This window comes from Pararge aegeria, chromosome 9 (assembly GCF_905163445.1).
Source record: "Pararge aegeria chromosome 9, ilParAegt1.1, whole genome shotgun sequence".
Lineage (NCBI taxonomy): Eukaryota > Metazoa > Arthropoda > Insecta > Lepidoptera > Nymphalidae > Pararge > Pararge aegeria.
Window position 1 is genome coordinate 7,188,699 of NC_053188.1, and position 25,362 is coordinate 7,214,060.

Sequence of the window (25,362 nt, forward strand, 5' to 3'; positions counted from 1 at the left end):
ACAATTATACAAAACTAACTAAAATCAACTAGTATCTTTAAAAATAATGATATTCTTCGTACACCGGATCAGAAGCAATATAGATAATACGTTAAAACTGAACTGAAATGTTGCAACAGTCATCGAAACGCCCCATTAAAAGGTAAAGACAAATCAAAGGATGTACAGAGGATGTTAAATAAACTTTTTCAAAGGTGGACAAGGCTTGATCGTATTGGACGAATGATAAGGTTAAATTATGTTCATTGGACACACTGTGAGGGAATTTATAAGGGAATCAGTTAACCAAGGGTTGTCTGTTAAGCGACTTACCTCATGTTGATGAGATATTGAGCCAGGGCCACGGAGTCAGGGTTGCCAGTGATGGTGATCGTACGGTCAGTGCTGCCGCCTTCGCGCTCCTCACAATTTGATATCCGGATCATTGCACCCGATATCTGACGGATCTCCGCGATTTTAGTGCCGCCCTGAAAAGGTTATACATTAATTAATTTCCTACAGAATAACGATGTTAAACATGAACACTGAAAAACTAGAGTTTGAAGTTTGAAAGTTGAAGTTAATTACAGGTAAATAGATCTACTAGGTATATAAAGTATTTATATGACGTATTTTATAAGTATTTATGTATATTATACAAAAAAATATTCATCAGTCATCTTAGTACCCATAACACAAGCTACGCTTACTTTGGGGCTAGATGTTAATGTGTGTATTGTCGTAGTATATTTATTTATTTATAAAATAAAAAGAAAAGAAAAGAAAGTCCATAAACGCATGTGATAGCGTAGGGCGTGGGTAAAACCATTTTAACGAGCGATACTGCAAGTCCCAATCAGTTTTTTAAACTTCTGATGCTATTGCAGTCACAGAGGGAGCGATTTCACGTAATTTTTATTTATGCGAATTTTTTAATGGAATTTTATTTAAATTACTGAGAACTGGCGAAACATTTTTAAGTAAATATAATGTATATGATTTTCTAAATTGCCTATTCCATTCCATTCTATCCCGTTTTCCACATGTATCTTCAAATAGGCTGCCTGGAGGAGAAAGCTTGAAGCATCGGCATAAGGCCGTTTTTTAGCACATAAATACTTTTTGTTTTGTTAACCTCGGCTTTTATGTGACCTTATCTATGTATCTATCTATCTATTCATCATCACTTAAACAAGCGGCTCGCGGGCCTTATCCTGGGCCGCTTGTTACCTCTAAACGACTCGTTTGATGTCGTCTGTCTACGTCGTTGGGCACCGGTAACCGGTGCGGGGTCGATATTCCAGCACCTTGGGGACCTCAACTTTCGATTTACGATTCGTTGAGCTGTGTCGATAACTCTAGTTCTTCTAGATCTCCTCATTTCTGATCACGTACAGATACTCCTAATATAGCTCTCTTCGACAGACGCCGAGTGATTTGAGTTCTTATGAGGCCCATGGTTAACACCCAAGTTTCAGATACGGATCCGAAACGTGATCAATACTTGTCGGCCGATTGGCGCAGTGGGCAGCGACTCTGCTTTCTGAGTCAAGGCTGTGGATTTGATTCCCACAACTGGAAAATGTTTGTGTGATGAACATGAATGTTTCTAAGTATTTATGTATATTTTTCATACAAATATTCATCAGTCATCTTAGTACCCATAACACAAGCTACGCATACTTTGGGGCTAGATGGCGATGTCTGTATTGTCGTAGGCTATTTATTTATTAATTTATTTATGTTGTTAGCTTTAAGTTATACGCATGCCGATTGGCACACTTAGTATAAAAAGTTAGTATTCTAACTATAAAAGGTTACAGATGATGCAGTTTAATATGGTAACGGACTAACCTAACGGAGGTTTATGGCTTTGATATTAAAGCAATACTCCTATAAAAGGTATCTACGTTACGCGGTTTGCACTAGGCGTCACTAAAGACGATTAAGTCTCGTAATTAGATTCGTCTACGAATAAGCTGTTATTTTTTTTTTGATGACAGCGAGCAGCGTACGCGATCATTACTCAACCTGTGGATAAGTTCAGAGGATTACCTTGCCGATAATGCAGCCAATGAGCTCGTTGGGTACGGTCATCTCGTGCGACTGCTGGTTAGCGGCGGGCTGGTTGCGCGTCTGGTTGGACGTGCGAAGCTGCGAGCCAGCCAAGGCCGCCAACGCTGGGAGAGCGCACACTTGCAGCGTTAATAAACGTGACAATTAGACACAATGATACTAAAGACAGACAAGCATTCATAAATAGGTACAACAGTAACAGAACCTAAAATGTTATACAACGTGTTAATGACAAAACCAAATTAATACTCCAGAGGCTTCAGAGGTACATTATTTACTGTCTCTGAGACTTATCTGTGTAAATCATTGTCATAATTTTTGCTGAAAGAAATCAGATACAACCCTAACATCAGAAGCAAAAGTGAAATCAAGTGACTACTGTCACTTTATTAGGTATGCGTCGCGTAGCGTAGGTACTATGCACGTGTCGGTCTTACATCGTCAAAAGTTTTACACTTGCAATCGTATAGAAATATGCGCTAGGAAAATCTATGGTTTGATAAAATAAAAATACCACGTGGCGTATTTTTCCAGTGCGGGCTAGCTCTATTTTTGCAGATTAATTATGTCGTAACTTCGTGTTTGCTGTGTCCGTTAAGTAAGGTTTATAGATCTGCCCTTAAATGTATCGATCGAGAGAACAAAAAATATAACAAACTGAATTATAAATCGAACTAAACATGATTTCTTAAATATTGTTCAAGGGGTACATACCACGATAATATTTTCGGATCGATAATATGTCGTGACCACGGTATGTACCCGTTGAACAATATTTAAGAAATGTTGATTAACCACCAGAATCTTAGTTTAAAATCTTTAATTACTAAACATGATTGTTCTGAGTGCATTAAATCTTGCATTATAGAGGATTAAATGGGAAAAAAAAAAATTATAGAAATAACATTTCGAAGGTTCATTGTATTTACCTGCTGGATTAAGACCGCCGGTACTTGCAGGTCCAAGGCCTCCTAGGCCGAGCGCGGCTAATCCCGCTAACGGCGACTTAGCTAACCCACCCATCTGAAATGTATCGTAAATATCATCATATTTCCTGTTCACCTAATAGCTTACACAAAATAACATTTTCAAGCTCCAGCTGCTTGTTTTCATCTTCGTTGACATGGTGAGGATAGGATCGCCGGATAGGGTTGCCTGGGTAGAAAAAAGTTAAAGTATGATCAATATCGCTACAGAGGAGATTCGCATTTCTTCAAAAAATTCAATCCAGGCGCTTTCGCTTCACATACATTACACTGAATTAAAATTCTCGAAGATTAGAGCGTATCATATAGGATACGGCTCAGCGAATTTATTCTTTATTTCAGTAAGTCCACCACATTGTGAGTTGCGAGTGGTGCTGCCCGTGAAAAATGCATTTACGTATTCAAGGAGGAGACAGAATTTAATCGAATTACAAAACATAATAAAATTAGTGTCATGTTTATCATGCACTTCACGGTTAATCGTAGAATTATCTCGTATCACAAAAGAACGGATAAGGCGTGGTGGTAAAGGCTAAAAAGGAGAGGTGCAAATGTAGGAATGTTCAAAAAAACTTTTTTGCGCCGCACTGATGCTAGTGAATGTTTAACAAATGTAAAGCTTGTCTTGGCGATGCCAGAAAACAAACAGATAAAGCTTGATAAGTATAAATATTAACAATCGTAACTACTAATACAATTTCGACAATGAACAACGTATAACTGTGCTGAAAGTAAGGGAAGTCTATCTACAGTTATGGGTGTTGATATACGCACTAATTACAAGGAACTGAGATACAGGGGTCACGTGCAATCACAGCAGCTAGGCATTTTTGTACAATGTTTCTCAAAGCGAGGGATACCAGCGCAATTATATATGCATAATAACATTCCACACCTTTGGGGAGTTCTACATGAAACTGCATTGAAGTGTTACTACTGCAAGGACGTCGAACCACACATTCAAACCACTTTAAAGGAAATGGGGCAGCACCAATCAAATCGCTCTCTATTCCACTCAACCTCATAGAGTACTTGTTTACAATAACTAGGTTTAACATTGAATTACACTTATGAACAAAAAGACTTTTACGAGTGTGTTATAAGATTACATTACGGGACGTGAATTATTTTGTTGGCAAACTAAATGTGTACGGTAAACATTATTTTAAAAAATATTTTAAATAGAGCCAAAACTTGGGTATTAATAGATTTGAATACATTGGAGATTATAATATAAATTCGAAAGAAGTCATATAGCTCAGAAATTATCAAGGTTTACTACATAGGAAGTTGAAAAGTGCTAACTTGTATATAATATAATACCAGCAAATTGTCATAAACGTTCAAATTAAGTTTTTCGAAATTTTGATATCTTTAAATCGTTGAGGTAGGTGTGACTCGTCGTTCTAGGTGAAGGAGAAAAAGTAACTCAGACAAGTGGAACTCTTGACCTTTCCTTATTATTCATGACCCAGATTTAGCACCACATACGCATGATTTGCTACACGCTAAAATACACGTATATGGCGCAATATAGCGTCGCATCTGAGATATTTTTGTCAAAGCACGACTCTTCTAAATTTCCAGAAGTTATGATTTTGACTTGACTGAGTGCCTTTATAATTTTGACTTTAAATCATACCATAATTTGCCAAAATTCGGAAACATTTAGTAAATCTTGCAAGTATGGTAGATAGTCAAGAGCCCTAATTCGCGATCTAAAATATATAATTATAAGTAAATCCTAGAGAGTATTAAGTAGATCAATGACCATAAAATCTTTAGTTTAAAAATTATTAAGCCCTCAAAACTTAATTCCGTATTCGAAGTTTGACGAAGCGAATGTATCAGCGCCGGGTTATCGACAATTGAAAATAACAGCTTCATAAAATTCACTTATATATAACTGTATTTTATATGGCCGACTTATAGGCCGAAAATGACCGTGTTTTGATAATAAACTATCCATTGGATAGAAGTAGGCGTTACTTTGCGGAAATCCATAATATATTACAAAAAATTAAGCTTAATTTGCTACACTCCGCGAAAAGCAGGAGATGATATCAGTGTGGTGTAATTTATAGTTTCTTCATTCCTTATAGTCCACACCAAACAGATCTTCGGCAATGTACCCTCTACGCAGGTTTCACTCCGAAACCGGAGCACCCTCAGTAGATGTTGACTTTACAATGTATGATTTTTAAGTAAACTTAATTGACTTTACAATGAATAATTGTTATGTAAACTTACACACACGAAACGTGCGTAGAGGGTACATTAACGAAGATCTGTTTGGTGTGGAGTGTAAGGGTTGAAGAAATTATAAATTACACCACACAGATTCTCCTGCTTTACGCGGAGTATAGCAAATTTTCGTAATAAACTATCCACAGCTTTTAATGTTTCCCTGATCACCTAGAACGATGATAGAATATGTTGAACGACGATAGCGTGTAAAGGCTTCAGGGTTTGTTTCAAGAGATCGGGGGGTCGGGCTCTATGAGGTCGGGTGGGTGGAGCTCACTCACAAGGTGGTGTTCGTGCAGCGGCGGCAACAGGTGCGCGGGCGGCAGCGCACCCACCAGGGGCGGCTTCATCTCCAGCACGGGGAACACGGGCGCGCACACCGCCTGCCACACCGCCCCACAATTCACACATCACACGTCTACCCGTACCCAGTAATCATCCTACCCTATCCCTATACGCTACATACATATATGTAAGTTTTGATCGAAATGGACCAGAGACATGTAGGATTTTTCCAATCAGATTATTGAAAGCGTTTGTTCCTAAAGGTGGGTACTGACTGATGTTACGAGGCGTAATGTAATTCACACATCACTCGTCTGCCCGTACCCAGTAATCATCTTACCCTATCCCTATACGCTACATACATATATGTAAGTTTTGATCGAAATGGACAAGAGACATGTAGGAGTTGTCCAATCAGATTATTAAAGCGTTTGTTCCTAAAGGTGGGTACTGACTGATTTTACGAGGCGTAATGTAATACACACATCACTCGTCTACCCGTACCCAGTAAATACTCTACCCTATCCCTATACGCTACATACATACATGTAAGTTTCGATCGAAATGGACCAGAGACATGTAGGAGTTGTCCAATCAGATTATTGAAAGCGTTTGTTCCTAAAGGTGGGTACTGACTGATGTTACGAGGCGTAATGTAATTCACACATCACACGTCTACCCGTACCCAGTAATTATCCTACTCTATCCCTATACGCTACATACATACATGTAAGTTTCGATCGAAATGGACAAGAGACATGTAGGAGTTGTCCAATCAGATTATTGAAAGCGTTTGTTCCTAAAGGTGGGTACTGACTGATGTTACGAGGCGTAATGTAATTTAACGTAACCGTACAGAGGAATAAGTCGCACGCTCCAAGTCCACCGTCGGTTTTTTGGCGAATCCTTTGAGTGGTGTTACGAGGCGTAATGTAATGTAACGAAACAGTACAGAGGAATAAGTCGCACGTTGCAAGTCCAACCGTTGGTTTTTTGGCGAATCCTTTAAGTGTTATGGCGCTTCAGTGAGTACGTCATTGCGAGTCTAGCATCACGAGCGCAGCACTTAGCAGAAGCTTTGATTTTAAGTACGCCAATTTTATCAGACATCTTGACTACGTGTAGCAACGAATCTGGAGCACGGGCGAACAAAGAGTTCGAAATGAGTGTGTTACATACGCCTCGTAGCACTGGTCAGCAGTGGCGTGCATAGAGGGTATGCACAGGGTATGCAGATGATATAAAATTAAGAAAATCTCCAGTACGAGTTATAAAAAATTTAAGGATAGGCATTGCAAGAGTTATAAAACGCCTACCCTTAAGTATTTATAACTCATACTGGAGATTTTCTTCATTTTGTATCATCTGCATACCCTGTGCATACCCCCTATGCACGCCACTGCTGGTCAGTGCCCACCTGAAAGTCCAGATTCCTGTAAGGATAGTTTCCTAGAAGGATGGAAGAATATAGTAGTAAGCTGTTAATAATTGTTTTATCTCACTAGGGAAAACAGACTACAAAGTTTAATAACAAAGTAGGTACATTACTTAAGTAAATGCACACACTGCCATGTTAAAGACGTCCGCTCATGTCCTAGGAAACTAGCCAAATTTCTATATTTGGTTATTAACGAACAAACGATTAAATTTTTTTGTGATAAAATTATTCCATCATCAATCTGATAACTTCTTACATGTCTTTACTCAATTCCGCTCATCTCATCTTACGCGGAAACGCTTTGTACTTTGCGTGCGCTGTTAAATTTTTTTTACGCACAGACATCTCAGTGTTCAATATAACGCAATTAATGTACTGGAAACAAACTTTTTAACCTACAGCAGCTGAGTCCGAAATTAGGGAAAATTTGGTCGAGTGATGTAGCCTTGACTTGAAGTTTTATATTCATTTGTTTCAGTAAATTCTACGCACTGGCTTCTTTACAGTTTAGACATTAGTCCTTGCTGCCCGAATGGCGGACAATTGTTATCGCGGTAAACAAATGGTGTCAGCAGCGTCTTACGCAATTCTTTCCTATACTTTACTCAAGTGTTGCGTCAGTAATCCGCCCAGTTTAGTATTGACATGTTAGATATTTTAGGTACGTGTTTAATGTTAAGTTTGACTAACAATTTATTTTTATAATTTTTTTTTTATATTTTATAAACAAATATGGACCAAAATTTAATAGAAAATTTATTTATTGGTTTTTTAGTCATCACGTACCAATTAGGTCGCACCGCTAGTGTATTTGCTGAGTTGGCACTTAACTCTACAAATATTGTGTATCCAAGCATAAATTGATGAGGTTATATTAGTAACAAATTTATGACCATTTTCATACAATTACTCGTACAACGAAATTATTTTTGATACCTAGTCAATATACAGTAGCTAAAGTATATAGATATATAGATAAATGTATATAGATAAAAGTATATAGATATACTTGGGTAATCTCCAGAGAGACTTTTGAATTTTAACAATTATAAAAAAGGCGAAAGCAGTGCTTACTTTATTTTTCCAAAATGACTTCGTACGTGAAAATTCAGTGTGCAGTTTGATAATTATCCCATCCTTAGTGAGTAAATTAACGTAAAAAAATATGATAGAATTAGATTTGCATAAAATTTACTACTCAAAGATATAAGTAGTTACCTACTCGACAAATATATCGTTTATTAAATAAATAATAACACGACGTCCACAACAACGTAAGTAGTAATTTGCTAAAAAACTAATATTCCAATATTGTTGATATTTTTGTCAGCATTAAAATATAAAAATTCAAATATTTTACGTATTGGATAGAAAATTACCCATCTATATGCTGTCTGTTTAAATCATTACTAAAGCATTAATGAGCAGTCTTGAAATGACCTTTAATGAATTCAAAATGCTTTTATTTCAAGTAGGCTTATAATAAGAATCACTTTTGAAACGATAATTCTAGTATAGGTATTTGAAGGTCTTTAGTACGACCGGTTTATCTATCTGAATCAAAAATGAATTTTTCGCAAATAAATGTACCCAAAAGTTTTCTTCATTTTGAATAATATTCAGACACAGAATTAAGAACATACCGAAACCGCGTGCACGACTAATATTTAAGCATCAAAAACCACTCCACTTTAGAATGGTGGTTTCTCAAACAAATGGTTAGTCACTTTATGCCATTTAGCAGTTGACAGTCATTTTTTTACCTCTGATGTTCGATTGGGAATTTTTTTGTGAGCTAGCAACATTCGGCGGGTGTGAAGTGAGATATTATTTTGAATAAAATACACTGCATACAATAATGGCCGAATGATGATTCTGTACGTTCTTTATTCAATGTATTCAGATACATATAAGAGTTAACAGATTTTTTATTATGTACGTCTCTTGAGACTATAAAAACGTTATTATAACATAGTACTCACATCTTGTGCCGGAACAGCGTAGTTTCCTTGAATGGTGTATGCCTGACCACCAGCGAGAATGACTGGTCCTGCCACATTTGGTTTAGGTCTGTATGGGATCGTCGCTCCCTTTGGTGGACTCTATTAAAGAATTAAAGAACTAATTAATAACTTAATTTAATTGCATTGCATCTCTCAGATCCCGCTGATCAGAGTTTGTATGGAAAAATGTACATATAAACGCACGCACGCAAATGTACATATATTTCTGGATAATTTTATCCATGTTGTCATTAATATAAGAAAAACTGTTATAGGCTACAACTACGTCAACATTTATATTTTGTAAAATATTTGTATAGATTATCTGTGGATTTCTTCTAACTTAAATAAATAAATAAAAAATGCTTATTATTATTTATTATTTATAAATATGTGGAAAAAATATCAGAATTGGGATATAGTATAAAAGTATACGATATTATATAAATATAACAGTATTTAGGAGCAGTGATAGCCCAGTTGATAGGAGCTTAACTTCACTTACAGGGAGCCGAGTTCGAATCCCAGCACGCACCTCTCACTTTTCTAAGTTTTGTGCGCTTTAAGTATTTAAAATATCAATTGGTTCAACAGTGAAAGAAAACATCGTGAGGAAACATAATGTTCTCAAAGGTGTGTTGAGTCCACCAATCCGCACTGGGCCAGCGTGGTGGACTACCACCCCTTCTCTTCTTAATTGTGGGAGACGACCTGTGCCCTGTTATGGGCCGGTAATGGATTGATATGAGTGAGTGAGTTACATACTTCTAGCATAACGCAGCAGATGTGGTAAATGCACTGTGTAATGGCGTCGCATGTCCCGCTGATTGTAACAGCTCGTTCAGTTGAGTTCGGCAACATTTCACTCGCTACCTACAATTTAATTAATGTTTTATGTTATTAAAAGGATATTTTTTTTTCACTATCGCTAAATCAACCATGCCAAGACAGTTACTGCCTTATTAAAAACGTAGCATAGCTTTAGAGTGGCAGTGTGTTTTCACATACACATTTTATAAAGGTGATGTCAGCTGTAGTGTGAAAAATCACAGGATAACTATTCCCATGTTATACCACTTTTGCCATCAAATTCTGTTGCGTTCTGTTATCGTTGTTGCACACATTAACATGAGCTATGAAATATGAAATATTCAAATAAATAAAAAAATATCCCTGTACGCAAACTAACCTTAATCAAGGTTCACGAGTATTCATGCAGTATTTAGTTATACTTCCTAATTTAGTTACCATGAACCTATAGTTTCTATTTTAGATTGTAATCATTTTAATGATAATGATGATGATACAAGAGTTGTTGAAATAGTTAACGATGATTCATAAAAGAGTATTAAATGTATTTTAAAGTTTAATAAAGTACAATTCATAACCAATCTAATTCACCTCTCTCGTCACTCCCGGAATGTAACCCGTAATTTCTTTTTTTTTTCTTTAAAATTGCATTACGCGATAAGCTGCCAAATAAATAATAAAATTGAAATGAATGTAAAAAAACTATCCTAGCAAACCTTGAAAAGGACACTCTTTCTATGGTTGTGTGACAAATCGTTTTATACCATCGCAGAATACCTTAGGTGCTATGGGTATCATAAAATATCTGTGGGGACTGCTTAATTTTGCATGTGTGCGTTGACCTCAATTTTCTGAACTTTATATCTTGAACACAAATAACCAACCCGTATTTAGCAAATTAAATATTTCATTTCATTGGAATCATTTGTTGAGTTAGAATGCTTGTAAGTATTTTTAATGTATGTCAAGTTTTATACACACTGACCTGTATATTGGCTCCGGTGACGTCTCTGATCTCTTTGATCTTGGAGCCGCCTTTGCCGATGAGTGAACCGCATTGCGATGCCGGCACGATGAGCCGCAGTGTGATGGGTGCTCGGGACCCGCCGCCGCCACTTTCATTGAACTGTGAGCACCACTGGAACAGCACGAGAATATTACATTTTAATGCTAGTGTAAGAAGGTTGTTGAAAATCCACATTTGAAAATCTCACTTAGTGTACACTAAGTGTACACAAGTCGTTTGATACACAAGTCTTGTGTATCAAACGACTATCTTCAAACATTAGCAAAAAAAGTTATTATGGATGACCGTTGACTAAAAGAGTACTAAGAGACATCAGTCTTATTGAGTACTATCAGGCGACCTCTGTGAATGCTCTTTTAGGTTGCAGTCTCACATTTCCATATTATGTACTCATTTAAACGGTCATTCCTAATTCTCGTTATGGAGAATTTTTATTTTTATAATTACACTATAGGCTAGAGTCTCCTATTATAATATTAAAGATTACATGTATGATAAAAAAGCTTGGGTATGAATTGCTGTAACTTCATAGCTCAACTTTAACTAGACTGTGAGATGGTGATAACAAAAAAAAACCTGGCTAAGTTTGTTGTGGGCTCTTCTTAGACCAGGGCGCGTTGCGAACCCTCCTAGCTTTAGTTTTAAGTTAACGAATACAGTTATCACCATCACTAACATTAGTGTAACATGTTAAATGTATGAACGCTTCATAAGTGCCTGTAATAAGGTCTACTTGAATAAAACATTTTTGAATTTTGTTTTTTTTTTTTAATTATAGCACACACTACATTGATTGATTATGAGCCCACGGCCGTGGGTTCGATTCCCACTACGGTAAATTGCTTGTGTGATGAGCGTGAATGTTTTTCAATGTCTGGTTGTTTGTATGTATATTTTAAGTACTTCTGTATATTATTCATCAGTCATATTAGTACCCTTAACACAAGCTACGCTTACTTTGGGGCTAGAAGGCGATTTGTGTATTGTCTAGTATATTTATTTATTTATTTATATTAATATTACGTCTTCTATAATGTTTAATGGCATATTTCATTTGTTTGTCTTATAGTTATTCATAAATTATGTATTTCACATTTAGTTAGTGTAAGTGGCCCTGCCGAACTAACAAGATGTAAAATAAATAAATTAAAAGGCTAAAGTTAATAGGTTAAGGCCGCCTTTACACACAACTGTATTTAACTTTTTTATTATTATTTTCTTTAAATTGTTTTTAATTTTACTTATTTTTTTTTTTGTTTTTGTGTGTTTCTTGTATTGTTTCTAAGTTTGTGCAATAAAGTATTCTAAATAAAAAAATAAAATTTGGTAGAGAAACATTGTGAGACAAGATACATACTTGAAAGTTCTCCATATCGTTCTTAAAGGCCTGCGAAGTCTACCAATCCGAAATAGGCCAGCATTTTGGACTATGATCTATAAATCGTTCTCAGTCTGTGAGGAGAACCGTATCCCGTAGTGGGCCGCTAATGCGTAGTTAAAACATAATATGCTAACGAATGTTTCTTACCTCTTCAAATTTCTTGCAGATGAGTGTGAAGGCTTTGAATATAGCGGTCGTGTTGCCAGTGACAGTGACAATACGCTCTGGACATGAGCCATCTGATATGTTGATTTTTGCTCCAGACTGCAACAAAATAAATTTTATTCTTATCAATGTCTCTAAAATTTCTAGTAACTTAGTATTTAGTTAGCAACGAATACTAACTAAATTTTGTCTCTGTTAGCGCTTTTAACGCGCGGTCTTACGCTGACGCTACACTTTTAAAGCGTTCGAATAAGTTAAATGGATTTAGTCACACATCAACTCTCGGCCTTGAGTGCTAAACTAAATAACTATTATTTTTTGGCCACATTATAGTATTATCTAAAACGAAGTTAAAAAAAAATATCAAACATTTATATACCCTAATTACCAGAGTAAACGGCTTGAATTTAAAATATACTTTATTGTTTACTCCAACAGTTGTCTATTTAAATATATAAACGGATTTTTTATTTGTTTTCAAGTTATTAATACAATAAATCAAATGTTGAGTCAAGCATAAACATTATTAAATAATATTTTTTTTTTACTTTAATGTTTTACACGAAACGTAAACCATTTATAGTTAATTTATTAAATGCATCATTAAGGAACTCATTTCAAAAGCAGTTAAAAAGCGAGCATTTATGGAAATGTATGTCAACTTTACGTAGGATATGTAATGTCTAGATTTGCGAAACAATAATAGTATTTATATTTCAATTCGGTTTGATTACGTTTATTATAAATCAAACTTTATTCTACCATCCTTTTTAAAATTTTGAATTAAAAAAACAAGACTGACCTTTTCAAATCAGATTAATTTTGCGTTTGGTGTGCTACAGGAATAGCATAATTTTATTTGAGTCTATAATATTCCCAAATAATATAATGACTTTGTTTTTTGGTTACGCTTTTACTCATTCGATCACAATGAAATTTGGCGTACACGTTGTTAGGGCTAAAGAAAAAGACAGGACCTACCTTACCTAGCTACCTTTGATCAAAAAAAAAGTTCGGTTCCAAAGATATGGAAAAAATTGCTTTTAGAAAAGGAAAACCTAAATCACTTGTCAAAGCGACATTTAGCCGCTGGCAAGTTTTTTTTTACTCCGGCCGCATTTTGAACGGTTCTAAAAAACCCGCGGAAATTCAAGCTATTACTATGCAAAGTTTCGCCGAGAATTTTATCCTGGTGCTGTTCCGGGATAACATTCTACTTTTTCCATCTCTAGGGTGCTATATATCTAAATCTCATCAAGATCGGTGCAATGGTAAAGCTGAACATAGTTAACAAACAAATAGACACACCTTAGCATTTATGATATGAGTTTAGATTTCAGTTGCAAGATAAAAGGTATAAATATTTAATATATATAATTTGTTTATTAATTAATTTACTTACCTCTTCTCTAAATCTTTTAACAATCTCTCCTTTTTTGCCAATAATACTGCCAACTTCCTGTAAAAAGAAAAAAAAATAATAACCTTAATTTCCAATTGCGAGTAGTTCATATTTTCCTTTGGAACCAACTAAAATAACTTCCGTTTAGTGAAGTGGCAAGCATTGGCAAGTATTGTGCAACCAATGCACGCATAATTAATGCAGGCGCATGAAGATTTATATCGTACAAAAGACTTCCTGTCTGGTATCCATTAATAGACTGAGCGATTCTTTACTACAATAATAGTATCTAGATGCACATTGACAGTTTTAGAGTGCCGGCGACATAATACCGGGCTTGATTCCTGGCAGCATCTGTGGTTGACTTCTGCAGTATGTGAACAATGTGCACGCGTCAGTCTACTCCTTCAAGTAATACATCTTGAAACAACACAAATAGAAATGAGACTGGCTATGCAATGCTACGTAAGTTCAAAGAACCTTATACCATACACTACTCGCATATATTTAATTATGAATAAGCATTGGAATATATAAGTTACTTTACACATAAATATAATGCAGATGATAGAATTAATTGCAGGAATAAGATTAAGGAGTTTGAAAGTTGAAGCATTTGTAATTAAAAAAAACATTAATAATATCTACATTAATCATATATTATTATATTTGTGATATTGTAATTTGTTTTTTTTTTTTTGAATATTTCTTTTTAAAGATTTCATTGTTTGTTTACGGTGAGAACATTTTAATCACTATGCAAAGCATGTTGTGTCTTTGTTTTATTCAGATAATGAACAATAGATATAGTGGTAATATTATCTGTACAACTTTACTATGAGAGTTTTATATTTAAAAAGTATGAAAATGTTAAAGTAATGTATGTAAAGTAAAGTAAAGTAAAGTAAAGTAATGTAAGTATGTTAAAAAAAGTAACTTAAACTTAAGTTGAAAGAAGTAAAACAATCAAGTGAATGGATTCATTAAAAGTCAGCATGTGAAAATGACAAGAGAACAAAGTAAAATATCGGCAGCATCATTATTTCAATTAGAAAAAGAAAAAAATGATGTTTGATGAACATAGAGAATGCCAATAGTTGGCGTGTTGCCAGGTATACTTTATATTGGATTACAGCCAATTAAAACTGGGTAGTAGATACGTAGGTACTCATCAATACATTTCACAGCTGTGACAGATATCTAGGTGTGTTAATTTAGAAACTATTGAGAAAAATATTTGGATGATTTTTTATATCAATATAAATAAGATCAAAAGATTACTGACAGAAAATACACAGCTAAAGAAATAAACTCGAAACTTCGTAATAAATAGAGCCTTAACTTGTTGTAGATACATGAAATCTTAGAACTTAGTAAAAATTCAGTCAATACAAAAATAAAATTGAGAGGTTGGGTGAGCCAAAAGGTAAATGAGCTTACTTTTTAGTTTTGGTTTGTTCAGCTATCTCTTTTTTTCTGTGATAACTATAAAAGGCTATAAAATCTTTAGGGTGTACAAATAAAACTCTAATGGAGTTCAAATGGCTAGAAGCGCAATCGCTTTCAGGAACTTTTACTATTATAGTAGTCAATCGTTGGTAACTATCATTAAAACGAAGTACCTATTGTACTTAAGAATTTGCTGCACTTACAATTTGATAGTGTGGTGGTAAATGTTCCTAATGGATTGCCTTCATTTGGACATTATTTTTGATGTGATAATTATAGTCAAAACAAATCAAATAATTTTACTTTATACATCACAGCAAACGTTATAAACAACTTTAAAGTTGATTTTACTCAAAATTTGGTTAATATTTATGAATTGAATAAGTAAAACGAGTACATTCTTATTTATTGAAATTTTTACAATTATTGTATGTAGTTTTTTTCTTAATTTGATGAAGTTGATACTTAACTTTGAATGGTGAGTGCAGTTTAACAGGGATCCATGCTAAGCTAGAAATCCCTTAAAAAATAGAATGCTAAGTTGCCACAGCTAAAGTTTCACAAGAAAAAAACCACTAATATTTTATCAACTACTTATCTACAAATATTTAATTTTACATTAAATGCAATCTATATTTAAACGTCCAATCTAAAGCTGATGATTTCTTTGTATATAGTACATTTACTCTCTAAGTAGTTACCTATTATTCAACTTTAGTAACTATAATGGCTTCAACCATTAAAATTTGTGTTTGTTTAATTACACAAAGTCAGTAAGCAGTAGGTAATAGCTTGATTTTAGTTATTTTAGATTAGTTTAATATAATCTTGAAGATTTCGTAAATTTACACTTCATCAATAAATAGGTAAAAGATTTTGATAGCTGTAAATTTTGAATAAGGTTAGTGGAAATACTCATAGATTATTTATTTAAAAGCTAAAGTACCAGTTAAGTGGGCATAGCAATATACAAACAGGATATTGCGTTAGGCATCCATACAAGTGTTAGTTCACTAACAAGATTTAAATATCAATGTCATATTAGATTAACATACTTTGGAGTCACACAACTCGTTATAAATTAATTGTATTATATTTTTATTTATAAACATTAGATAAGGCTCATTAATCGACTTATAGTTGTAAACACCAATAGAAGTTAATGATATCTGTAAATAATTCCAATGTTTTAAAGTTATAAATATTTGAATAAGCTTTGCATTAAAATATCATTCAAATACAAAATAGCTAATTTGCTTTGCATTTCAATGCGTAAAAGGAACAACATTTAAGTAGAACTTGTATTAATTTTGTCATAATTATATTCCCACACAAGACAAGTTTTTAGGTTGCATTTTAGAATTTGAAAAATGTTAGGTCTACAAGCATAAGGCCATAATAATGCATCATAGAGGAGATGAGAAGAAGGTAAAGTGCACACTTTTGTCACAAGAATATATTAAAACACAATAACAAACAACTTGTAGTACATATCAAGTGTAAACAGTCTTACCTTCCCCTGCATAATCAGTCTGATTGTGAGGGTGACTTTTGAGTCCTCTTCATGGAGAGCGGGGGCTTTCTCCAGATCCATGCTGGAGGAGGAGTCCGTTGAGTCTCGCGGAATTTTGACTGCGTATGGGGCTACGTGTGGGCAGGGGACACTCCACTCAATCTAATGGCTGGGACTCGGGGGCTCTTGGCACTCACTGCAGGCAGGGTAAGCTGGAAAACAGGCGCACATCTCATAAGGAACGTCCAAAGGTAGCGAGCGCTAAAGGTGTGGGGCATGGGGAGTACTCGTCGTTGTAAAGCGAAGCTAAATACTTATTTACAATGATATTCTGTGGCAAGCGCAACGGAATGAGGGCGGCTAATGAGGATCTAGTCGCTATTATAAACTAACTTGTCCTAGGTGCGACCGGATTTTACGGCTGTAACACGAGTCGGCTCGCGATGGTCCGCGGGACCGTTACTTGAACTCGGATACTGGTTCCCGAGTCGCGGCTCGCAACATAACCTCAGCGTCGCGCCTCATGGCTAGCCGACCGGGTTATCGATCCCGCAATTTCTAAACAAAACTTCCAGACAATGTCGCCGCAGCTTTCTTACCTCGTTATTTATTCCGACGAACAACGATAACATAACAAATCTTAACACTAATATTATCACGAAGATTTGTATAAAATCACACTTATCACAATTTTCTTCACTTTTTAATTAAAAAACTAATAAAATTCGACGCAAATGACGCGTCTGAAGCTTGTAGCTGTCATAGACAACTGAAGTCTGTAGCTGTACTCTGTGATTTTTGTTTTGCTCCGCTTGGATACCAGGTAATTGATTCTCTCTCAAACCTTTAAAGTTGGCACTATAGTCTATGGAATTTCAGCTAGGCGTTCATGGAGCGTATCTGCAACGCCGGTATTTTAATGTAAAGGTTTATTCACACTCGCGCGTAAAACTAATATGTAAGAACAGAGAACATTTAATATAATGAGGTTTGTATAAATCTACGGTATAAATAGTTAATGTGGTTGATTTTTTGGTGATTTCGATCATAACTTCGCGGTTTTGGCATATATACGGACATCTTGACTTGACTAGTAAGTAATTGAGTAGATATAATATTATTTTCTCAAAAAATATACTTTAATGAAAATGTTGACATAATATTTTTTTTTACTTAATCTGATTTTTATGCTTTTGCGATCGGATGCACTGCATAGTAGGTAATATTATTTTATCAGTACAGAGAATCTGGATGTAACTTGCTTACTTTTCTAAACTATACTCCTAGTATGATTTATGTTGTAGGTACCTACCTATAAGTTTCTATCGTTCGTGAATGCTTACCTTAAGTTGGCAAACGTGATATCGCCATATGCTAGGACTGCTTGATGATAAGTATGTAGCTACATGGTAGCTATCTACCCATTTTATCTCACTGCGTAAATTAATAAGGTACCTAGTTTATGTGTGTAATGCCAATATAATTTAAGTCGTAAGTTATAAATATTAGTGTTGGCAACGGTTGCTAGCTAACTATGGTCACACAGATTTCATGCATAAGACTGCACATTATTTCGTAAAGATCATATTTTTTTATTGCAATAAAAAGTTTTTAATTGCTAAGTACATGCTAACTTTACTATCGTAAAACCCATACAAATACCCTTTTATACTTTTTACAACAGAGAAAATGAGTGTCAAAACCTGTTCTCATACATATATAAGACTTGCATAGAAACACAAAACAACATAATTTCTTTAGACAGGTACATCTTTGTTAATATGCTTTAAATTGGCCAGTGTTGCAGTTTCTACACGATCACGACCTGTGTGGTATTTTAATATGTAACTAAGAAACAATAATGATTTCGCTGCATTGACCTCTGTGTTAATAAAAGTCGTCAGTGGTTCGCTGTCAGCTTGAAAGTTTGTATGAGAATAGCGAGTTCTGAGTTGCAGCCGTGTAACAGAGCTTGTATTTTTCACATCACGGCATTGCATTGCAGATACTATTAAAATTGTGAATTCTTACTTTATTTGTATGAGTACCTAGATAGCGATGAACTAACCGGTTAAAAACGTTTTTAAGTAAGTTTTTTTGTCTTTTTTATTTTGATAATTATTAGACATACGGAGAAAATATGAACCTACATTTAACTAAAATACTGAAAACTGTGCTGAAATAAACGAATTGTAAGCTTTAAAATAGCATTATGGTTAAACTTGAGACGATAAAAAAAAACAGGTCCTTGGTAAGTATCGGGAAGAATTACGATCATCAAAATTATTGTCATTGTTATAGTTTCGTGATAGATTATGGTAAAGAAGCTCACATAATAACCCCCTCGTTTAAAACTTAAAGAACTTTGGCTGCATTTAGGAGTAACTTAAATCGCAATTTTGTGGGGCACCTTTTTGTTACAATAAAAAATATCTACCCTGAGACCATTTCAAACTTTATGAGATGTAGAGATATTTATTCGTTTTGAAATGGACAGCCTTGAGGTTTATTGCTTTTTGAAGGTAGTTTTGTGGTATTATAAATAGGAGACAATAACCTACCGATTTGTTTATGGACCTAGGATATACTTTCCATCACCCCTTTGAAAAAGGAGACTTGTGCCCTTGTGTAATGGAAATTTTTGACTGAAAAATAATCGAATTGGTACTATACGCCTTAGGTAGGAACGTTCCACGAAATCCTCGCATTTTTAAACATCGATTGAAGTGCACTATGCTTTTGCTTAAGATTAACATACTATTATCCTACTAATGGACTGCTGTAGTCTGCTACAGCAGTCCATGTTTGGTAGTAAGATCAGACGCTGTTAATCCAAATAAACATGTGAATCTTAGGGCATGTGTTCACCACGATTTTAAACGCGCCGTCGTTACTCGTTAATAGCAATACAGTCGCGAGGCAGACGCAGCCTGTAGTCCTATGCTCACCTGTATAAATTAAATTATGCTTGTGTAGCTATACAGACGCGCTTCTGTACCTATCGATACAAAGGCGCTGGCATATTGCTTTTTTAAGCAGAACCTCGTTCACAGTAGCATGGCGTCGGTCGGTCACTAGTGATCGACAAATGACAACAAACTGCTCTGTGGGATCAAAGCGCTCCGCCGACGCAGGTTTCTAAAACTCACGTCAACAACTGCGCGTTTTAGAAACGTATTGTGCACAGGCCCTTGGATATTAAATAAATCAACTAAATCACTTAATTAAAAAAACAATGCAGCTTCGCTGTGTTAGTATGTTTGTGCTCACTAATCTCAAAGCGGTTACCTACTTAGGATTTTCTACTTAGTCTATATTTGGGTTTTCCTATGGATACCCTGATTCCTACGCTAAATTTCCAATATGTAACTACGGTTAAATATGTAAGTTACTTACTTATATAGCCAAGTAGTTATATGAAATTAGGTACGTAGGTATATGGAATTAGGAAAATTCCTAGATATCTGTAGAACCGTTTATTTTACTCGGATTCTCTGGAGGCAAAAAGGGTTTTGAACAAAGGACATTCTGGCAGAGATAGAAAAGGGTCCTTTAGTATGAAATAAAGTGCCTTTTGTTATCTTTGATCAAAGTATATACTATTAGTCTATTAAACATAATACGGTGATGACAGTGATCTTAGATATGTACTTGGGTACTTCCAGATATTGTAGTAGCTACTCATTTAAGCATAATCTAAGGAGGTATTTTAAAAATTAAAATACCTAGGTAGGTACTTATTTGATCTGCCAATATTATAATGTTAAAATTCCGCAATACTTTTAAGTATCTATATCTCTATCGACACTAATGTTATTAAGCTAAACAGTTGTTGTGTTCAGAATGTTGTTTGGATTTGATAGCCTAATTCTTGAGGAAGGTTATTATATGCTATGAATTACGCTACAACACTTATGGCGCCATGCAAATGTATCATCGCGGACGATGCGACGGAGTGGTTTGGGGTAATTTTGTGTAGAGTAGCCGATGCAACGCAACACAACGTTTATACCGCTCGTGCGTGACGGGTTCGCGTATTACGATCCGTGTTTTGGAGAGTCAGTAACAGAATGAATTTAGACGAAGAAAGACGACGTTGGAAATGAAAACAAATTACAACGTTGAATTTTGGAGAATTTAGAGCGCTACCTACTGCATCTGCAAACGAGGCAAGAATAAACCGTAGCAAAATCTGAAGACCTTATGCCAGATGTTGCTCTCATACAAAATGACAGAATGGAGGTATCTACAACACGGTGAAAACGGCGACGTAGACCCTTTTATAGTAATAATCAACGGAACAAGATATAAAAGGAAATTCATCACCTATAGACAGAGCAACAATTCGCTGGACCTGCTAGGAGGTGTAGATGTTGGGCCTCATGTGCCTGCAATTATACCGGCAAAAACGCCCTTCAGACCGGAATACATTAGCGCTTGGCGGCAGAAATAATCATGGCAGCAGTACCTTCTCACCGGACGAGCCCTGTCACAAAAGACTCATATGATACCTAAGGTTGTTAGGATACCCCGGAGTTTCTCTGCGATGTGATGAGGGTTGCTACCAAAAGGGCCCTCAATAGCTGGAAATGATAACTCGCACAGACAAAAAATTGTCGTATCAACGATGGATAGCATAATAACGATCTCCATGGATGGCGTAATCCTATAAATGGGATGTCCTGAGTTTGATTACTAACGCGAGTAAATGTGAAGTTTAAAGTTGGTAAATTGACTCTGGTCTGGCTGGTCTAGTTGAAGGCTCCCGCCGCGATTAGTACGACAAAGACTGTCGCAATCAAACATCCAGTCATCATCACCATCAGAACATTTGTACCTATATTTTGCTATACAGTTTTTGTCGAAAATAATAAATAAATAAATTTACTACTACAAGACACACATCGCCATCTAACGCCAAAGTAAGCGTACCTTGTGTTATGGGTACTAGGAAAACGGATGAATACTTTTATGAACGATATACATAAATACTTATAATATACAGATGCACACTCAGACACTGAAAAACATTCATGTTCAACACACAAACATCTTCCAGTTGTGGGAATCGAACCCACGGCAATGGACTCAGAAAGCAGGGTCGCTGCCAACTGCGCCAGTCGGCCGTCAAAATAATAAAAAATTATACCTAGTTATTTAAACTTAAGTACCTACCTAATTATTAATTGATTTTAAGCTTTCATCATAAGTATATACGTATATATACCTATTTCTGAAGAAAGTTTAAACGTTAATATTATACTATCACCTTCTTATGTGTGAATTCCAACGACTGGTAAATAATTTTAAAGTTTTATTTTTTTATTCTTACAATTATTTATCAAATTAAGTTTACATGATGCTTTACCAATGCTATGTGCAGTTGTAATTGACATGTCGCATACATATATGTGATATTGTGTGTACTGTATTAAAAAACGTGTAATTAGTATGTTTTTAGTATTCGTTATCAATAAAAAAAAAATACAGTTTAGAATTAAAAACCTAAACCCTTGGTTAGGTTAAAGGGTGAAGGTTTGACAAGCTGCCAGCCTCATTCCATGTTACAGTGCGTATATCGTAGACTCGACGAACTTGGCGGTATACTACAATCCGGTAAGATGCAAGCTTATATGCTTTGTTATTCAAATGATTCAAACGCTTGCATTAGGTAATTAAATTAAACAGTCAAGTGTTGACGTCGAATAAGAATAAAAAAGATTGCTGTCATTCAGGTAAAAGTTTTTAAATAATTATTGGTGGTTGGTAGTAATTAATATAAATGACGTTGGAAGCAAATGTTTCATGTTGGTAATTAATTACAGGATTACAGACGTCCTCAAAAATAATTTTGTTGACGTTGAGTTTTCAGCCAGCTATTTATCTCGTCTTCGCGATTAAGTAAGTAATACTTATTTTAGTTTCTTTTTTTAATATTCGACCGTATATATAATGATAATGTATACGCCTATAAATGATTATTGTTGACATAATTTGTAATAATGTCACATTTTTTTTTTTATGAATGTTGTTACAATTGCTGATCTTATGAATAAATGAATAAATATATAAATCATCATTAGCTTTATTAGTGTCAACATTGCATTGCTTATTATATAAAGCATTTTATATAATAAGCGCCCCTGTTATATAAAGCAAAGGTAGAGATATAGATTCACCTTCCTGCTCCAATACAGGTTGGTGGGCTTATTTATCGGGTAGTTACCTGATATATATGTAATAACTAGCTGTTGCCCGCGACTTCGTCTGCGTTTGATTTTGTATTTTTAAAGCATTCAGTATCGCTAAGCCTTAAATTAGTATAGTAGTATTATATATATATAACATGTGACTGTCAATTAATTATAGAAAAATTATTTGCAATAAAATAAAATTGCGACTATAATTAAAAATCTAAACTATCCTATCTCTTAAGTTGGAACAGACTGCTCACGGTGTGCCAATTTAATTTAAAATCGGTTAAGTAGTTTAGGAGTCCATCGCGGACAAACATCGTGACAAGAGATTTATATATATTAAGATAAAAAGAACTAATTAGCAGTGGATCCCGCTTTCAATAATCACAACCGATATCCAACGCAGGAGTATGTAGAGAAAGGAACCTCTCTGGCGTAGAGGTAACCGCCGTGGTCTTAAAAGTAGGAGTCCCGGGCTCGAACCTCAGCAGAGACAATTCTGTATTTTTTCAGGTTTGATCTGGTGATCTGGTTTGACCGTCGTTGATTACCGTCACAGTGATCCTGGTATTGGGTTCAAGTACCTACTGATTTGATATATTACTTATTATATATATTGTAATATGTATATTGTAAATTTATGTTCGAAAGAATAGAAGCATATGTAGTAACACAAACGAATTTTTCTAATGATTATTATAAAAAAAATATTACTTATGCAAGACTATGAGTTTCCGAATTAACACGATTTTTGAGATAACAACCTGTTTACAACGCGCAAATAACCCCTTTGATATGGGTATCGGGTTTTGGTTTCAGCCCCTGGCAAACCTACACCTACCTACTGACGTGATACATATTGTAAACGTATATTCGCATGACGGCGGTCAACGAGAGGGACAAATTATTCACGAGGATATTCCCATATTTCACGAGCACCTCTAATACGACCTGTCGTGAGGGTTTATATTAATGAATCGTTGTTTTGAGTGCCACCAGTTTTCCACGCGAATGCTTTATTCAAAAAGGTGTGTACGGGACCGCAAATTATAAGTTGGTACCTACCGTAACATGAATTAATACTTATTGCAACTTTTTTATTAGATTATTAGCAGTTTCCCGGGTTCTTAGTCCGCTTTTATTAAGTTTTTTTTACAAATCCCCTCGTATAATTAAGTTTACTGGTATATAAAGTACCTGACCTATGTTACTCTCTGTCCGTTCTACTCACTCTATGCCATAAATCAAGTCGATGGGTTTCTTAGTTAGGGCGTAAAGAAAGGACAAACAAACAAATAATAATACTTTCGCATTTATAATATTAGTTATAGCAGTGGGACATTACAGGTGAACTGCCTCGTTGGACTAGTGGTCATCATACTCGGCAGTATTGGGTGTAAGTTTAAGTTAATGGAGCCAGTCATGTCGTGCACAAATCACTCGTTTAAAAATAGTTCTATCCTTTTCTCAGGAGTACAGAGTGAAAAGGATAGCCCTAATTTTATGCTTGACAATTTAGTTTTAGTTAAGAGATTAAAGTTACAATTTAGTTTTAGTGAAGAGATTAATCGGATGCCTAATATTATATTAATATTTTATCTGTATCTTTGCATGAACTGTGGCCAATAAAAAATATAGTTATTGTTATTTATCTATTTTTATATTATTCCTTTAATTTTAAGAACAATGAATAATAAATTGAAATGTAATGTCAACAGTAGGTACCTGTCAGACAAGATTTGCTGGTCGTTTACGATTTCAGGATAAGTAAATATATTATAGTAGTAACATGTAAAATCACCTATTCGGATATAATTTTTGGGTAAGAAAGCTTAGGGTAGAGTAGATATGTTTCCTCACTTAAAATAACCTATGATGATTCTTGCGTTCTGTAGTTTTAATTTACTTCAATGAGTTTACTTAGTGTGTATACTAAGATACGTGTTCTATAATAAAGAAATATACTAAGCCCGGAATTACAAATGTAATTTGTATCAATCGCCCGTGGCGCTATCGGGGAGCTCACCAGACTTCGAAGCTTTTTTTACGTGATATTTAGAGCAATTAGACAATCATACTTACATGTTTTTACTCTGAATGCGCAGATATGATTGACGATGTAGTATCTGAAACAATAACAAACCTTATTTATGTTGACCGCAATTTTTATTACTACGGTACTAAGATGACTGATGAATGTTTTTATTAATAATATACATATACATATAAGCACCCAGACATAGAAAGACATTCATGTTCATCACAGAAACATTTTCCAGTTGTGGGAATCGACCCCACGGCCTTGGACTCAGAAAGCAGAGTCGCTGCCGACGACACTAATCGGCCGTCGAAACACAAAGACGTGCCGCCCAACGATTTAGCGTTCCGGTACGATGTCGCACAG

At 35.1% G+C, this 25,362-nt stretch overlaps 1 protein-coding gene across 8 annotated transcripts in view; it reads right to left on the bottom strand.

The window, feature by feature from the left end:
* Positions 1 to 25,094, bottom strand: part of LOC120626520 (poly(rC)-binding protein 3) — a 34,608-nt gene extending 9,514 nt beyond the window's left edge. For 2 of the 8 annotated variants that reach the window (XM_039894054.1, XM_039894049.1), the window contains exons 1-11: positions 17,361 to 17,535; positions 16,762 to 16,973; positions 13,800 to 13,856; positions 12,380 to 12,496; positions 10,810 to 10,962; positions 9,780 to 9,887; positions 8,994 to 9,113; positions 5,570 to 5,671; positions 2,985 to 3,078; positions 2,035 to 2,159; positions 313 to 467 (exon numbers count right to left, since the gene is read on the bottom strand). In XM_039894054.1, coding sequence (XP_039749988.1) covers positions 313 to 467; positions 2,035 to 2,159; positions 2,985 to 3,078; positions 5,570 to 5,671; positions 8,994 to 9,113; positions 9,780 to 9,887; positions 10,810 to 10,962; positions 12,380 to 12,496; positions 13,800 to 13,856; positions 16,762 to 16,842 — 1,112 coding nt within the window. In that variant the 5' untranslated portion in view covers positions 16,843 to 16,973; positions 17,361 to 17,535. Of the gene's footprint in view, positions 1 to 312; positions 468 to 2,034; positions 2,175 to 2,984; positions 3,079 to 5,569; positions 5,672 to 8,993; positions 9,114 to 9,779; positions 9,888 to 10,809; positions 10,963 to 12,379; positions 12,497 to 13,799; positions 13,857 to 16,761; positions 16,974 to 17,360; positions 17,536 to 25,040 lie in introns of those variants that run through there. The other 6 variants (XM_039894052.1, XM_039894047.1, XM_039894055.1 and 3 more) reach the window with 4 other exon arrangements.
* Positions 25,095 to 25,362: the final 268 nt, after the last annotated feature.